The sequence below is a fragment of the Theropithecus gelada genome, chromosome 14 (genome assembly GCF_003255815.1).
Source record: "Theropithecus gelada isolate Dixy chromosome 14, Tgel_1.0, whole genome shotgun sequence".
NCBI classification, from domain to species: domain Eukaryota; kingdom Metazoa; phylum Chordata; class Mammalia; order Primates; family Cercopithecidae; genus Theropithecus; species Theropithecus gelada.
The window spans coordinates 19,297,820-19,315,849 of record NC_037682.1 but is presented as its reverse complement, the minus strand read 5'-3'; the positions used below and the strand labels follow the sequence as shown (position 1 = coordinate 19,315,849).

The window sequence follows — 18,030 nt, the reverse complement described above, 5'->3', positions numbered from 1 at the left end:
AGGGGAGGGGAGGGGAGGGGAGGGGAGGGGAGAAAGGAAGGAAGGGAGGGACGGAGGGAGGGAGGGAAGGGAGGAAAGAAGGAAGGAAGGAAGGAAGGAAGGAAGGAAGGAAGGAAGGAAGGAAGGAAGGAAGGAAGGACGGACGGAAACCTCCTTAAACGTCATACCCTATGTGCCAGCTTGTCTTACCCTCGTCGTGGCCCTGAGGAAAACCATGGCCCTTCCAGAGATCTAAAGAAAGAACACCTTATCCTGAAGGGATGGGAGCCGCTGCATCCTTTCAAGCCAGAGAGTGAAAGAATCAGATGTCCCTGCCCTGAGGCTCTGCAGAATGGAGAAGATGAGATGATTCCAGACAGAATTAGGAGGAATCATCAACAAGCTCTGACATCAAATTGGCCGTGAGGTCCAGGAGCAAGGGTGGGACCTGAAATGACCCACTTGGAGGTCCCGAGTGGGTGATGAGGCTGTTCACCACGACAGGGATTCAGGAGGAAGAGCAGGTTTAGGAGAGAACGATTAGAACTCATTTTAGCACATCTGGCATTCGAGTTGCCTGTGGAACATTCACATTAACATGTAAGTATAGGGCTTGGGAGAAAAAGATCCCAGTCAGAGATGAGGAAATTGTCAGCGCCCAGGTGGCAGGTGAAAGCCTTGGGTCTGCATAAAGGGATGTGAGACAAGGGCAGGACTCCAGGGAAGAAGACATTAACAGTGGAGGGAAGAGGAGTGAATCAGAGGGCAGAGAAGGGATGGTCAGAGAGGGAAGAAAACCAGGAGAGAGGAGTGCCCAGAAACTGACCAGGAGAGCACTTCCTGGAGGGACAGTCAGGGGTGTCCCTGCTATTGGGGTGGAGGCTGAAGCGGGAAGCTCACGTGAGCCCAGGAGGCCGAGGCTGCGGCAAGCTGTGATTGCACCACTGCACTCCAGGCTGGGCAATAGAGCAAGACCCGGCCTCTAAAAAAGAACTTTTTTAAAAATGTGGTTTGGGCCGGATGTGGTGGCTCAAGCCTACAATCCCAGCACTTTGGGAGGCTGAGGTGGGCGGATCACGAGGTCAGGAGTTCGAGACCAACCTGACCAACATGGTGAAACCCTGTCTCTACTAAAAATACAAAAAAAAAAAAAAAAAAATTAGCTAGGCAGCTAGGCGTGGTGGTGCATGCCTGTAATCCCAGCTACTCAGGAAGCTGAGGCAGGAGAATCGCTTGAACCCAGGAGGCAGAGGTTGCAGTGAGCCAAGATCACGTCACTGCACTCCATCCTGGGAGACAGAGCGAGACTCTGTCTTAAAAAATAAAATTAAATCAAATTAAAAATGTAGTTTGGAGCAGTTTTTCAGATGGGAGATCATTGACCATGGTTATTTCTAGAACACAGGGCCAACAGAGGGAAAGCCGAGAGGGTCACAGAAAAGATGGTAGATGCGGGGTGTGGGAATGGGATCCAGGGGCAGGTGGAGAGGTCCACCTTTGGACAGACAGGACTAGCCAAAAAGGGAGAGCATTCTGTGGGTGCAGAATGTGAGGAGACAGGAAACTGAGGGAGTACTCCAATAACTGAGGTGTGGGAGAGGGGCGGTGTGGAGGGTTGGCATGGGCATGGAAGGGGGAGAAAGGGACAGTTTGAAATAGTCACTCAGAAGAAGGAAAGACAAAGCTGACATTTAGGTGACCTCTGATCGTTCATTTATTCATTTAGCAAATATTCTCTGGATGTCCCTTATGGCATATGGCACTATGCCAAGAATGGAACTCAAACAAAACACAGCTCCTAAAAGCAAAGGGCTGGAAATCTAGGCTGGGCGCGGTGGTTCACGCCTATAATCCCAGCACTTCGGGAAGCTGAGGCAGGCAGATAACCTGAGGTCAGGAGTTCGAGGCCAGCTGGTCAACATGACGAAACCCCATCTCTACTAAAAATGCAAAAATGGACTGGGCATGGTGGCTCACGCCTGTAATCCCAGCACTTTGGGAGGCTAAGGCGGGCGGATCACGAGGTCAAGAGATTGAGACCATCCTGGCCAACATGGTGAAACCCCGTTTCTACTAAAAATACAAAAATTAGCTGGATGTGGTGGTGCACGCCTGTAGTCCCAGCTACTCAGGAGGCTGAGGCAGGAGAATCGCTTGAACCCAGGAGGCAGAGGTTGCAGTGAGCCAAGATCGCACCACCGTACTCCAGCCTAGTGACAAAGCGAGACTCTGTCTCAAAAACAAAATACAAAAATTAGCCGGGAGTGGTGGCACATGCCTGTAATGCCAGCTACTTGGGAGGCTGAGGCACTAGAATCACTTGAACCCGGGAGATGGAGGTTGCAGTGAGCCAAGATCGCACCACTGCACTCCACCCTGGGAGACATAGGGAGACTTCGTCTCAAAAAAAAAAAAAAGAAAAAGAAAAAAAGAATTTTAAAAAAAGGAAAATAAAAGAAAAAAAGAAAGAAAGAAAAAAAAAAGAACTGACAGCCAGGTGCAGTAGCTCATGCCTGTAATCCCAGAACTTTGGGAGGCCGAGGCAGGTAGATCACCTGAGATCAGGAGTTTGAGACTAGCCTGGCAAACATGGTGAAACCCCATCTCTACTAAAAACATAAATATTAGCTGGGCATGGTGGCGGGCGCCTGTAATCCCAGCTACTTGGGAGGCTGAGGCAGGAGAACTGCTTGAACCTGGGAGGTAGAGGTTGCAGTGAGCCAAGATCGCACCACTGCAGTTCAGCCTGGGCAACAAGAGTGAAACTCCATCTCAAAAAAGAAAAAAAAAGAGAAAGAAGAAAGAAAAAAAGAAAGGAAGGAAGGAAGGAAGGAAGGGAGGGAAAATCTCCCATCTCCCTTTTTTTTTTTTTTTTTTTTTTTTTGCTGGGGGGGACGGAGTCTTGCTCTGTCGCCCAGGCTGGAGTGAAGTGGCACGATCTTGGCTCGGCTCACCGCGATCTCCATCTTCCAGGTTCAAGCGATTCTCCTGCCTCGGCCTCCCAAGTAGCTGGGGTTACAGGTGCCCGCCACCATACCAGATATATATATATATATATATTTTGATTTTTAGTAGAGACAATTTCACCATGTGCTGGGATTACAGGTGTGAGCCACTGAGCCAGGCCTGCATCTCCCATTTTTGACTAGTTACCCTGTACCAGGCATTGGACTGAGGATCTGAATATCTCAATTAGGAATTTAAGTGATCTTCAGGGGTGGGTATTTTTACAGACAAAGAAAGTGAGGTTCAGAGAGGTGACTGACCTGGCCAAGCTCATGCAGCTGGAAAATGTCAAGGCTGGCATCTGAACACAGGTTTTTTGGCTTCAGAGTTCATGCTGCCCCTCAACCCCTCTCCCCAATCCCCCTTCCCATGTCCTCTAGGCTTCCCTGCCTCTTCCAGCTTCATACTACAGCACAAGATCTAAGAACATTGGAGCTTCCTGAAGCAACTAAGCCAGACACCCCAGGGTTGGTGAGCTGGTCAAAGCGTGGTCATCTGTGGTCACTATCCTCTGCCCATTCATCCAAAGCTGTCTTCCCGGCCTGTGTTGAGAAGCGAGGCAAGGTTAGTCCTCATGCATAAGCCACCTGTTAACAGGCCACCTCCTCAGTGCCATGTCAAGGGGGCCCATCCCCAGTGTATCCCCAGCAATGAAGCTGCAGTCCCCATGCTCTATTGTCAGCCCTTGGCAGCCTGCTTTGCCACACACATATGATGGCTTTTGCGGTGGCAGTCATCCTGCTCAAACTGCCACAACAAACCCTTTGTTATACCTAAACCAAAGCTCTGGGAAAAGGGAGAGTAGCTGTGGGTGATGCCTGGAGCTGGTATGGGCGGAGGCAAGGTCCCAATCTCAGGCAAAGTTCCAATCTCAGAAGGGTTGGATAACCTCAGGAGCCATTTGGCCAAACTGGGCACACATCTGATGTCAGTAACAGGTACCCCTCGGGTCTTTCCAGGGAGTGAAGGAGGCAAGCTGGAAACTCAGCTTCAAAGCATGAGATGCTTTGTGGGCTCTGATATCCGTGCTACACTAAGTGTGATCTTGGCAAATCACTTCATCTCTCAAAGCCACAGTATCCTTATTCTGTTCAATGGTGCTTACCCTCTTAAAGATGTTAGGAGGGGTAAATGAAAGCTTGTACAAAAAGCTCTTAGCACACTGGTCAGTTATGCAGTAAATTCTCAGAAGACATTAGCAATTATTTTCTGAGCACAGAGATATTGAATGGGCTGGAGACGGAGATGTTCAGAGGAGCGAGCTGCAGCTGGGAGAGGCTGCAGAAGGTGGTCGGGCTGGTCTGGGGAAGGAGTCTCATTTTCTCCTTCTTCTTGCGAAGAGCACAGACCACAACTAAACGATAATGCAGTCAGCAGCTGTCTCTAATGGGGAGGGGAGCTGTGAGGACAGAGGAAAGAAGCCTCACTTTAAAAAGGATTGAGTGGGGAGAACGCGGCAGGAAAGAGCTCAACAAAAACCAATGTGGAAACCCAGCAGCTAGGCAGCTGGCGACGGAATGTCAAACCCAGCAAGAACTACCATAATGCACAGTGTAGGAGGTTCCCCTGGCCCAGGCCGCTTGGAAACAGGAGCCAAGACTCCCGGAAGGGCAAACCCCAGGGCAGCTGCCCTCCTTGTAGGGGGTAGAAGACGTGCCCCACCCTACCCACTCCAGCAGCAAGACTTCTTTAGAACTTGGCTCTAGGGAGGAAGCTCCCTTGTGACCAAGAAGTTGAATGCAATTCCACTCATCCAACAGGGAAGTACTAGACGGAGACAGAGATGGGAGGTGGAACTGAAGCAAGCTATTCCCTGCCCTTTGGGAAGCTTCCAGATTAGAGGGAAGAGGGCAAACTGCGGGAGGCTGCTACTGTGTGGCTGGCAGCATGATGAAGTGGAAAAGCACGTGAGTTCTGGGGCCAGAAGCCCTGAATTTAAATCCTGGCCCCACCACTCACTGCCTGAGCCATCTTGAGCAAATAAATCACTTGAATGATATCTCCGTGTCCTCCTCCATAAGACGGAGGAAGCGATGATATCTGCCGCCCAGGGTTGTGGCGAGGATCAAATGAGATGTTAGTTATTGTTCAAGGGTAAAGGGGAGGCCCAGGAAATCGTTACAGGGCTGAAGGAGGGAGATGGTATCTGTACTGGAGTATTGGGGAGGGGCTCATGGGGGAGATGGCACTTGACATGGGCCTTGAAGGGCACTTAACAGGTCTTCCATAGGCAGGACAGGGAGGGGACATACTCCAGGCAATGGGGACAGTCTGAGCAAAGGGCAGGGCAGCTATGACACAGCTGTCTCCCTTTGTAGCCCATTCTCTACCTCTGTGAGTCTGATCCCTCCCACCTTCCCACACTCACAGTCACAGCTTCAGTGAAAAGAAAGATACAGACTAGATTAGACATCTGATGCACAGGGCGATGGGGTCTGGGAGGAAAGAATGTCGTTCAGCTGGAGCTATCCAAGGAGACTTCCTGGAAGAGGAGGCTTTTAAGCAAAGCCTCAGAATTTGAAGTACATCAATAGGAGATTTCAGACAGAGGGGACAACCTAAATGATACTGTACAGGCCTGATGCAAGTTCCCAGAATAAGGAGCATAAATGAGTGGGAGAAAACGAACAAGACTGGGCTGCAGGATGGGGGAAGATCAAGGCAGGCCTTGAGTGCCAGGCTAAAGTACAGGCATGAGGAAGCTATGAAATACCACAGGAGAAGAGTAGATGCTATGGCCAGAAAGATGAGTCTGGGGCCATGAAGAGGAGGTGTTCCATCAGAGAAGTTCACCAGGGCCTCACTGTAATCCAGATGGAGGGTTCACCTGACCAACACTGCAAGGACAAGAGGAGGTGAGGCAAGGAGGAACCATAGGATTTGGAGGGAAAGAAGACGGGGAGTCCAAGATGGACCCCAGGGAGAACTCCAGTCTTTCCTTTTGGAGTTGGCTTCTCCCCTATCTCATCAGCCTCTCCTGACCCGCAGGTTGATTAAATCAGGGAGACCCTGGCCCTGAAGCCTCAGTAATTCAGGTCCTAGCAGGCCTCCCTGCCTTGAGGAGACACCACCCCCATCTGGGGCCCTCTCCAGGCACGGTCCAGAAGAGCTCTAGGTCTGAAGGTAGTGTTACCCACCATCGGGTCCATTCCCAAATTCAAGGTATCCCTGGATATGTTCCCTCTCCTGTGCCCCTTCCCTAAACCCAGCTGGGTCTAAATTCCGGTGGCGCCGACGGGGTTAATGTTGGCTCCTGTCACCGCCTCTGCACGCCCCCGCTCCAAACCTGCCAGCTGCAGCGGCGAATGCCGAAGCCGAAAGCGAGGGACCAGGCAGCCGTGGGGGTGGAGGGGACACATCGCAGCAGCTGAGTGACAGGCAGCGGGGTGATGATTGGCAGCTGCCGAGCGGCCTGGACTGGGACGGGGACGCGGGCGCAGAGGTGGCCCCAGGAGGCCCCCATACTCAGGGTCTTGCGCCCTGAGCTAGGTTCGTGCCCGCAGTGGGCTGGGCCGGGCTCGCTCCCTCCGTGCCCTGAGCGGGCGGGCTGGGCGGGGCGGCGCCCTCCCCCCCGGACCCCAACGGCTGGCGAGTGTCTCTAAGGTGACACTCGGGTGCGCGGCAGCAGCGGCGGTTGCAGGAGCTTGCTCTCCGCCCGGGCTTCGGCTCCGCTCCAGCCGTCCGGGGGACCCCGCCGTGCGCAGAGCGCAGGATCCCGACTCCAGCCGGGAACCCCCGCCCCCCGGGGGCGCAAGAAGACCCCCGCCGGCCTCTCCCAGGCGCAGCACCCAGCATCTCGCGGCTCCTGTCGTCTAAGCGTCGGCGTCGCTAGGGACCTACGGAACCCGGCGCTCCCCTCCCTCCCCGCCTCGCGCCCCCGGCCCGAGAGGACCAGAGACTCGAACTTGAGCGGGGTGCCCCGAAAGGCCGCGGGAGCCGCAGGCGGAAGGCGGCCGCACGATGGCCGAGGGGCCGGGCGGCGGAGGGCAGCGCGGGGATTGGGCTGGCGGCGGCCGGGCAGCCGAGGAGGAGGTGGTGCGGCGGCGATGCCGGCGCGGGGAGGAGGCCCAGGTCGCGCAGCCCTGGCCCGAGGGTCCCCGGGCCACGGCCGCTGGGCCCCCGGTGGAGGAGCGGTTCCGACAGCTGCACCTACGAAAGCAGGTGTCTTACAGGTAAGGAGGACGCGGGCAGAGGGGAGCGCGGCGCTTGGGACCACCCCTCTTGCAGGCGTCATTGCACAAGCGTTTATTGTGCGCCCGCCGCCTGCCTGGCGCTGGGAGTTTAGAGATGACTGCCGAGGGATCTCTGTCTTTCGTGTACAGTGGGAAGGAGGCAGCTTCTGAGACTCCTTCTCTGCCTGAACCGTGAAAGCCCTATTCATCCACTATGCAGTGGCTGAGGGAACTGTGTACCAGGCGCTGAGGAGAGGAAATAGCCAAGACATTGTTCTTAACAAACCTCTATCTGCTGGGGAGAACCAGGAGATGCCCCCTGACCCTTCTGGGGGAAAGAGCAACCCCCTCTTCATTCAACAGGTCTACCCTGAGCTTTCCCGTGGGCTAAGTCTGTGCTAGGCACGGGCTTGTGGAAGTGACTGAGAGGCTCCCTGACACCACGGCGGAGACCCTGCTGCCCAGAGATGGGGAACAGAATTCCCTCCTGAACCCCCGTGCCCCAGCAGGCCCTGGTTGGCAACCTCTAGGGGCAGAGGGAACCTCCCCACCCCCACCCAACATCTTAATTCAACTGTCTTCTGCCAGTGTCAGAATCTCTTGGCCTGCCGCCTCTGCCCAGAGGGTCCTGGAGGAGCCAGCCGGAGGGGGCCCCAGAGGTCATTTTGATGACCTGGGGTAGGACGTTAATGAGGGAGGACTGCCCCTCAGAGCAAGGGTGGGAAAGGTACACAGAGGGTGGAGCTGGGACAGCCCAGTACACACCTTACCTTCCTCTTCCTCTCCCAAACCACAACCTCAACTTGGACTTGCTGCCCCTCTCAAGCCCTTGGCCCAGAGTGATCGCCCCTGAAGAGTCTAGCAGGGCCACTGGGGCAGATGCAGTCCTTAGAGCCTGGTTGGAGAGGACAAGCTCCCTGTCCGCTTACAACCATGGGGCGTTTGGGATATGTCTGAGGCTGCCCTGGTTCTCCCAGTGGCTTCTGGGAAGACGTTTCATTAAACTCGCCCAGCCCTGGGAGCTTGAAAGGTCCCAGTATTCCTAATGGCTCTGGGGCCATCAGGGCTCCATCACTTGGGGGAGGAAGGGACAGTAGGGGAGGGGACTTTCCAAGAAGTGAGATGCTCAGAGCAAACGGGAAGCAGGCTAGGGTCCCATGGGCCCTACCTCCACCTTTCAGGGTGTACTAGAAATCGTGGGTACATGGGGCTCCATTACCAAGTTCTTCCAGAACTCCACGCCCAGGGAGTGCATCATCCATCCCATGCCTCTGGCTGTAGATATGAATGTCCCCCTGGGGCAGAAGGAAGTGCAGAGGGCCTCACAGGGGATGCAGCAAAGAATGAAGACTTCTGGGATAAATGTCAGCCTGGGAGTCAGAAGACCTGGTTTCTACTCTTGATTCTGCCAGAGACTTGTGTGTCCTTGAGCTGGACAATATTTCTCTCTGGGTGTCAGTTCTTTACTTTTAACATAAGGGGATGACCCCGAGGTTTGCCTTAGCTGTGGGTCAGAGACAAATCACAAATGGAGGCTAGGCGCAGTGGCTCACACCTGTAATCCCAGCACTTTGGGAGGCCGAGGCAGGAGGATCACTTGAGGTCATGAGTTCAAGACCAGCCTGGCCAACATGGTGAAACCCCTTCTCTACTAAATATGTAAAAATTAACCAGGCGTGGTGGCAGGCGCCTGTAATCCCAGCTACTCAGGAGCCTAAAGAAGGAGAATCGCTTGAACCTGGGAGGCAGAGGTTGCAGCGAGCCGAGATCGTGCCACTGCACTCTAGCCTGGTGACAGAGGGTGACTCCATCAAAAAAAAAAAAAAAAAAGGGTTGGGCGCAGTGGCTCACACCTGTAATCCCAGCACTTTGGGAGGCCAAGGAGGGTGGATCACCTGAGGTCAGCAGTTCGAGACCAGCCTGACCAACATGGAGAAACCCGTCTCTACTAAAAACACATAAAAAAATTAGCCGGGCGTGGTGGCGCGTGCCTGTAATCCCAGCTACTCAGGAGGCTGAGGCAGAAGAATTGCTTGAACCCAGGAGGCAGAGGTTGCAGTGAGCCAAGACTGTGCCACTGCACTCCAACCTGAGCAACAGAGCAAGACTCTGTCTCAAAAAAAAAAAAATCACAAATGCAGGCCAGAGTGGAGTAGAGACTTAGAGGGCAGGGAGCAAAGAATGATTGAATAATTAAAGGGCTGACATAGAAAATGTTGCACACGTGCACACACACACACACACGCACACAGTGGCAAGGGCTGGGATCCCCCGGGGTGGCCCCAGAATGGAGGCCCTGCCACAGCCCAAACAACTTGGGGCCTCTAATCACCAAGGATGCCAGGTAATCCCACTGAGGTCCCCCCAACCCCTGCCTCCAGGTTACCTGTGTGAGGGCGGCAGAAAACGACACCAGGGTGGACTCCACTGTCACCCTTGGACAGATGAGAGGGATAGGGCATCTGCTCACTCCCCAGGGTTAGTCTAGGAACCCATTCTCGGTCTCAGAGCTGGACAAGGCATCAAGGCAAGGAGAGCCCCTGGGTAAAGGACAGACAGACAAGCTGGGAAAGAGCCAGCAGCTCTTCCAGGCCCAGGGGACCCCAGGGGAACAAACCGTGCTCTCCGGCTAAGCCCTCTCTTGTGGCTGCTGTCCTGGGTGGCGTGTGGCTGCCTAGTGGGGGGACTGGGGGACCGGGGGCTGGCAGGAGCTCAGGCCCATGGTGGCCCTTTTTACATCCTCCACGTGCCACAGTTCCGTGCCGCTCTGGCTGGCAGCTAACCCTCCCACCCTGCTGTGCGGAGTTGCTAAGAAAAGCACTTGAAAGCCCTTCCCAGAGCGAAAAGGCTTTTAGACAGAAATGCGGGGGCAAAAAAATCTGAAGGTGGGGAGTGGAAGCGGAAGCGGGCTGAAGGCCTGGCTGCTTCTGACGTAAGTGAGGACGGGGGCTTTGGCAGGACACTAGAAACTTCGAGGGGTGTGGGGGTTTCTCAGAAATAGGTTTCCTTCGCCTCCCAGTGCCAGCATGGGCTGGCAGCAACCCTGGCAGCTTCTTTAGATGGATGGAGAGATGGCGGGTGTGCACCAGCAGAAACTCAGACACCTGGAAAGGCAGGGGAGAAGGGCAAGAAGGCAGGAAAGTAGGCAAGAGAAGAACTTGAATAGGGTAGGCCCTTGTTTGGTTTAAATGGGTCCTGGTTTCCAATAAGTCATAAAAGGGCAGGACAGGTCCAGGCACGGTGACTCATGCCTGTAATCCCAGCACTTTCAGAGGCCAAGGCAGGAGGCTCGCTTGAGCCCAGGGATTTGGGACCAGCCTGAGTGACATAGTGAGACTCTGTCTCAAAAAAAAAAGAAAGAAAAAAAAAATTTTTTTTTTCCCTGTAGAGACAGGGTCTCACTTTGTCACCCAGGCTGGAATGCACAATCATGATCATGGCTCACTGCAGCCTTGACTCAGGTGATCCTCCCACCTCAGCCTTCTGAATAGTTGGGACTACAGGCACACACTACCATGGCTGGGATAATTTTTGGTATTTTTTATAGATGGGGTTTCGCCATGTTGCCAGGCTGGTCTCAAACTCCTGGGCTGAAGCAGTCGCCCACCTTGGCCTCCCAATGTGCTGGGATCACAAGCGTGACCCACTGCTCCTGGCCTCTACAGATTTTGTTAAAATTAGCTGGGCATGGTTGCACGAGTCTGTAGTCCTAGCTACTCAGAATGTTGAGGTGGGAGGATTGCTTAAGCACAAGAATTCGAGGCTGCAGTGAGCCACGATTGCGCCACTGCACTAGAGGCTGGGAGATAGAATGAGATCCTGTCTCTAAAAAAAGCGGGGGGCAGGGCAGTAGCGCCTGACATCTTGCATCTCCATCTGGAGGGAAAGAAAAATAACTCTCATCCTAAATCATCAGGGTTGGGCTCAAGATACCACAGGAGAGCAGGTTCCAGCTAGGTAAAGCCAGAGTGGGGCAAGGGGTACAGGGCTTGGTCTAAAAGGATCGGTTCAGAGATGCAGGATTTGCAACTCCAGAGTTAAGCTCAGTGGTTTCCAAACTGGATCACCTGGGGTCTCTTTTAAAATGGGTTCTTTTTTTTTTTTTTTTTTGAGACGGAGTCTTGCTCTGTTGCCCAGGCTGAAGTGCAATGGTGTGATCTTGGCTCACTGCAACTGCCGCCTCCTGGGTTCAAACAATTCTCCTGCCTCAGCCTGCCAAGTAGCTGGGACTACAGGCTCCTGTAACCACGCGGGGCTAATTTTTGTTTTTTTTTTTTTTATTTTTTTTTTTGGCGGAGTCTCGCTCTGTCGCCCAGGCTGGAGTGCAGTGGCCGGATCTCAGCTCACTGCAAGCTCCGCCTCCTGGGTTTACGCCATTCTCCTGCCTCAGCCTCCCGAGTAGCTGGGACTACAGGCGCCCGCCACCTCGCCCGGCTAATTTTTTGTATTTTTAGTAGAGACGGGGTTTCACCGTGTTAGCCAGGATGGTCTTGATCTCCTGACCTCGTGATCCGCCCATCTCGGCCTCCCAAAGTGCTGGGATTACAGGCTTGAGCCACCGCGCCCGGCCCAATTTTTGTATTTTTAGTAGAGACGGGGTTTTGCCATGTTGGCTGGGCTGTTCTCAAACTCCTGACCTCAGGTGATGCATCCGCCTCAGCCTCCTAAAGTGCTGGAATTACAGGCATGAGCCACTGCGCCCAGCCTTAAAATGGATTCTTTCTTTTTTTTTTTTTTTTTTTTTGAGATGGAGTCTTGCTCTGTGGCCCAGGCTGGAGTGCAGTGGCCGGATCTCAGCTCACTGCAAGCTCCGCCTCCCGGGTTCAGGCCATTCTCTTGCCTCAGCCTCCCAAGTAGCTGGGACTACAGGCGCCCGCCACCACGCCCGGCTAGTTTTTTGTATTTTTAGTAGAGACGGGGTTTCACCATGTTAGCCAGGATGGTCTCGATCTCCTGACCTAGTGATCCACCCGTCTCGGCCTCCCAAAGTGCTGGGATTACAGGCGTGAGCCACCGCGCCCGGCCATTTTTTTTTTTTTAGTAGAGACGGGGTTTCATCGTGTTAGCCAGGATGGTCTCGATCTCTTGACCTCGTGATCCGCCCGTCTCGGCCTCCCAAAGTGCTGGGATTACAGGCTTGAGCCACCGCGTCCGGCCTAAAACAGATACTTAAGCCCTCTCCCTAGAGGCCTTGCTACAGGTGTATAGGGTTGGGCCTGGATGTCTTCACGCTAAAAACCTCTCCCAGGTAATTTTGACAGTGGAGCAGGTTTGGAAACCACTGGTTTTGCCTGTGAAGAAGCCGAAGGAAAAAGAGAAAGGGCCAGGGCAGGAAACAAACAAAAAAAAAAAAAAAAAAAAAAAGAAGGGAGGGGGTGTCCAATGTGAGATGACTCACTGGGATGTGGCTGGCGGAGGGCTTCCCTGTGCTGAGCTCTGTTTTGGCCACAGAAGGGCCTCCAAGAAGAACCAGTGCCTGTACTTGGTGTCCTGGGTGTGGGCCAAGCTCTGCCTGAGATGGAAATATGGGAAACAGTCCCTTCCCTTAACAAAAGTATGATCCCCCATGCAGGGTGAGTATTGACACTTCAGGCTTTGCAGAGCACTTGACTCTGCCATTGTGGTGCAAAAGCAGTCATAGACGACGTGTGAGTAAGTGGCCAGGGTTCTGCTAACACTTTATTCATAGACACTGAACTTCACATTTCATAGAATTTCAGCAATACAATACCATTCTTTTGCTTTTTCCCACTCATTTAAAAATGTAAAAAGCATTATTGCCGGGCGTGGTGGCTCCCGCCTGTAATCTCAGCACTTTGGGAGGCCAAGGCAGGTGGATCACCTAGCTCAAGAGTTCGGGACCAGCCTGGCTTAAATCCCGCTTCTACTAAAAATACAAAAATTAGCCGGGCATGATGGTGGGCGCCTGTTATCCCAGATACTTGGGAGCCTGAGGCAGGAGAATTGCTTGAACCCAGTAGGCGGAGGTGGCAGTGAGCCGAGATCACGCCACCGCACTCCAGCCCGGGCAATAGAGCGAGACTCCATCTCAAAAAAAAAAAAAGCATTCTCGGCTCCTGGGCCCTCCAAAAACAAGCAGCAGGTTGGATATGGCCTCGATCCAGTAGAAGGGACAGGACAAACTCATGGGAAACCAGAGCTGAGGCATCGGAATGAACCTGAGCATGGCAACGGGGAGGGGGCACTCCATGGCACACGCATCCCACCGAGAGAGGGCATGCAATGCCCGTGCATACAGGCTTCTGGGTCAGAGAGACCTGGGTTCAAATTCCAGCCCTGCCCTTTCCTAGTTGGGTAAGAGGCTTTCACTTCTGACCCTGTTTCCTCACACGGAAAATGGGAGCAATGATACCTTGTCAAGAATGTGGCTGGGAAGATTCAAGAAGATACCGGATGTCAAGTTCCTGACTCAGAGCACGGGTAAAACAAGTTAGAGCTTTTGTCCTGTGCAGCTGGACCTCTTCGTGGGTTCTGGAGGCCCTGTAAGGTGTGGACACGGAGCCTGGCCCGGAGCCACAGATGGTGGTGGGACCCGGGGGTGATAAAGTTTAACAGAGACTAAAAGCAAAGGCTGAGCATGCGCACATGTCCCGGCCTATGGTCCTCCCCCTTCTCCACCCCCGCAGAGGGGCTGGGGGCAGGGACTGGGCACCAACTGGCAGAGGAGGATGCCCCCTGCTGTGGGCACGCTGCTGCGGGTCCACGACTCCTCCAGGGAGGGGCACCTGATCCAACTCTCCCTGCGGCTATTTACCAGAAGCTAAAAATAACCCAAGAGTGACAGGGAGATGGGGCCGATTTGTAATTTAAATAGCAACAGGATAAAGCAAGGAGCTGCCAGAGATCACATTCTGTCCTGAATTAACAATGCAAAACCAGGGGCAGAGAGCTGAGCCGAGCAGCGGGAGGGGACCACAGCCAGAGGAAGCCTGGGGTCCATCAATTTTCTTTCCTTTGAAAAGGGCGGGGCCCAGGCCCAGCCCGGAACTCCTTCCCTCCCCTCCAGGACCTGCAGTTCTTGCTGATCAGTGAGTCCAAGGCCAGAGGGGGCAGTGCCACGTTGTTCCAAAGGCCAACGTGCAGGGATCGGGATCCCAGGAGAGGGTCTTATCCGACCCCATTTTGGCATAAGGAGCTTGGGACGTGCCCCCAGCAGTCCATGTCCCCCAGTCCCCACACCAAGGGGCACAGCCACTTGGGCATTTTGGAGGGAACCTGGGAAGGCCAGTTTGATCAACGGCATTTGAAGAAGTTATTTGGTGGCCCGCTGAGATGGTGGCCTGTGGGCCGAGCATGGGGAAGCCTAGCGTGGAGTCTCATTTTTGCTTCAGTTGGTGCCTTTCAGAGTTTTCAGAAAGGCCCCTCCAGGGGCCAGGGTGCCAGAGACAAGGGTTAGTACCAACTGGGGAAAACTTCCCTTCAGTGACATACAAAGAGGGTGGGGAAGGAACTGGGACTGGACTTTAGGCTTCTGCAGGGCTCCAGTGTGACTGACCAAGGCTCTTGGCCTACAGGTGCCTAGAAAAGAAAGCTAATCAGAGACTGCAGTACTTTGGGGGCCACTGGGCCGCAGCTTACAAATGAGGAGCTAAGGTTAGCAGAAGTTAAGCAATGTGTTAAAATCACAGAGCCAGTAACTGGTGGAGCCAGGAACCGGACTGAGATCTGTTTCTCTCCAAAGCCCTTTTTACTCTGTCAGGCTTGCAAGGGCCTAGACTTTCATCCTTAAGGATCTTGCTTGTGGCTCTGTACAAAGTGTACATATCCCTGGGTGCAGTAATAGGATAGGCAGAAAGGGGGCTGAAAGGTAGCTATGCAGTCAGGGCTTATGACCCTAGAGATGGGGGTGGGAGGCTTGGAAGGCAGGAGACGCACTGACTGTGTCCTGGGGGCTTGGTATAGTCCGGGCTGGGTACAGATGGAAACTCTTTTGAGCAGATGCAGCTGACCCAGAGTAAGGGGAGAGCTGTGCAGGCTCCTCTCCCACCTCCAATCCAGGAACTTGGGAGGTGTCAAAGGACAGCTTTCAAGAGAGATGGTGGTTTGAAGGACCACCTTTGGTTGCTGGGCCGCCAGTGCTGTGTCTGTAGCTCTCTTGCCTCAGCCGGAGAGGGTCTCCCACCCCTCCTCCAGGTTTCCTCCTGCTCATGACTTTCATGAAGCTGCCCAGAAGGAACCTAATCAAATGTCCATCTGTCACTAGCCAGCAGCACCTGCAACCCGGCTCAGATATATCTGTCTCCTCTGTGGGGGCAGAGGCCCAGCACTTCGGCAGGGGCCAGTGATCAGCAGGTGATCCCAGGCTCTGGGCTGTTCCCAAGGGCTTCAGCAGGTGCCCGGATCACAGGCATAGCTGCTGGGGAGGCAGGCACTTAGACTTCAAAATCCTTGCAGGACAGGCATGGTGGCTCATGCCTGTAATCCCAGCACGTTGGAAGGCCAAGGTGGGCTGAGCACTTGAGGCCAGGAGTACGAGATCAGCCTGGGCAACATGGCGAAACCCTGTCTCTACTAAAAATACAAAAATCAGCCAGGTGTGGTGGAACATGCTTGTAATCCCAGCTACTTAGAAGGCTGAGGCAGGAGAATCGCTTGAACCTGAGAGGCGGAGGTTGCAGTGAGCTGAGATTGCACCACTGCACTCCAGCCAGGGCAACAGACCAAGGCTCTGTCTCCAAACCCTCCATGTCTCACCATGGCCACTGATGCAAACAAGAAACCAGTCTCCCTCCCTCTGCCCAGCCTCTGAACACTTGTATTCAACCCATGGCAACTTCCATAGGAAGTCACTGAGCACAGACTCATATACCCAGCACTGAGCTAGGAGCAAGATAGGGTTCAAGAATCTTGTAAGGAAGCAAAACTAAGTGCACAAAAAGTCAAATGATACAGGAATATCATTAGGAACAAAAGTGTGCATCATAGGTAAGGGATCAGCGGGTGGGGTGGAATGCCTGTTCAGGAGAAGTGTTTGACACTTGGTAGATATTTATGAAATATTTGTCATACAAATGAATGAAGGAATGAATGAGCAAAAACTGTGAAATCAGGAAAGAAGATTCAAATGAAACTGTCAGATCTAGAGCAGATCTTAGAAATCATCTGGTCCAACCCAGAGAGGGTAATGACTGGCCCATAGTCACACAGCAAGGGCTGGAGTGTGAACCAATGGACTCCATGTCTGGGGCTCTTTCTACCTTCCCATTTTTGCTGCTTGGGCTGGGTCTGAAGGATGGAGAATGTGATTGGCCAAATACCCAGGGAAGATAAACTAGGAGTGCAACGTAGGCAAAGGGAATGGCAGGGGTCAGGGCCACATGTGAAGGGAATGCGAAAATGGGGAGGAGGGAAGGTTCATTTAGCATCTATTATGAGGCAGGCACCAGCATGGCATGAGCTGAGAGAAAATCTCTGCAGGGAAAGCCTGCACAAAGAGGCAGAAAACAAGAGCAGCCAGAGAGCATAAGGAGCTGCGAAGGTCAGGCCAAGGAGGCTGGCTGGGCGGGTTTTGACAGCAGAGGGTGTCCAGGTCGTGGGTTGAGTGTTCGGCGTCCTGGTACATTTCTTTTCCCCAGCTCCCACTTGCTCATCCAGGCCACAGAAAGTAGAACACCATCCTCTGGGGCCTCAACAAAGCCCAGAATAATTTTCTTACCCAGATTCTTCTTCCTGTGTGTACCTGGGTGGGTTCTGAGGGGTCCCCAGCTTCCCAGGCCTGGCACATGTTGTCCTAGGAACTGCCAAGGGCATCCTCCCTAGTCCCGTGCACCTGTCCCTTCCAGCCTTGTCCTCCCCACCCAACCTGGAAAGCAGAGATGACATTGACAGCACCAAGGAGTGCTAGCTCAAGGTGGCCCTAGTCTCGCAGTCAGGACTGCCCTGCTTCTCGAAGCCTCCAGCCTGCCTGCTTCCCCTCCAGGAGCCCCATTTCCTGCTCTCTGCTTCTCCAGGGCTGCCAGACGCCTCAGATGGAAAACAAGCCCAGCCCCATTTCCTCTGTTTAACTGCTCGAGCTACTTGCAAAATGCCTGCAAGAGGAAGGCAGGGCCCTGCACAGACTCCTTCCAGAATAGACCTTGGCGTGGTGGACAGAGTCTCCAATGAGGCCACAGCATATAGGACCCATCTAGAGGAATTCAGAGATAATGGGTTGGAGGTGAAACTGTGGAAAAGTGGGGACTGAGCCTTGGGGGCATTACAGGGCCATATCCCCTACATTAGAGCAGCAATAGGATGTTTTATTTAAGAGCACAGATTCTGGGGCTAGATTCTCACCTCTACCACTTACCAGCTGGGTGACCTTAGACAGGTAAGCTTAGCAGCTCTGTGCCTTGATTTCACCATCTGTAAAAGGAGGAAAATAAGGCCAGGTTCGGTGGCTGACGCCTGTAATCCCAGCACTTTGGGAGGCCAAGGCGGGCAGATCACTTGAGGTCAGGAATTCAAAATCAGCCTGGTCAACATGGTGAAACCCCATCTCTACTAAAATTACAAAAATTAGCTGGGTGTGGTAGTGCATGCCTGTAATCCCAGCTACTCGGGAGGCTGAGGCACAGGAATCGCTTGAACCTGGGAGGCAGAGGATGTAGTAAGCTGAGATCACACCACTACACTCCAGCCCGGGTGACAGAGTGAGGCTCAGTCTCAAAACAAAACAAAACAAAACAAAAGCAAAAACAGGAGGAAAATAACAAGATCTACCTCCTAGAGTCATTAAGAGGATTCAAAGAGCTACGTTACATATTCAGTAAGATTTTTGGCACAGAAATGTTCAGGAAATATTAGCCATTGTTTTATGATTACTGAGTATTAATTAGTAATTGCATAGCATGCATTTATTAAACAAATATTT

General features: G+C 53.3%; 1 protein-coding gene across 1 annotated transcript in view; it reads left to right on the top strand.

The window, feature by feature from the left end:
- Positions 1–6,356: 6,356 nt before the first annotated feature.
- Positions 6,357–18,030, top strand: part of DGKZ (diacylglycerol kinase zeta) — a 49,718-nt gene continuing 38,044 nt past the window's right edge. Inside the window, exon 1 of the mRNA XM_025356359.1 lies at positions 6,357–7,157. Coding sequence (XP_025212144.1) covers positions 6,946–7,157 — 212 coding nt within the window. The 5' untranslated portion in view covers positions 6,357–6,945. The remainder of the gene's footprint in view (positions 7,158–18,030) is intronic.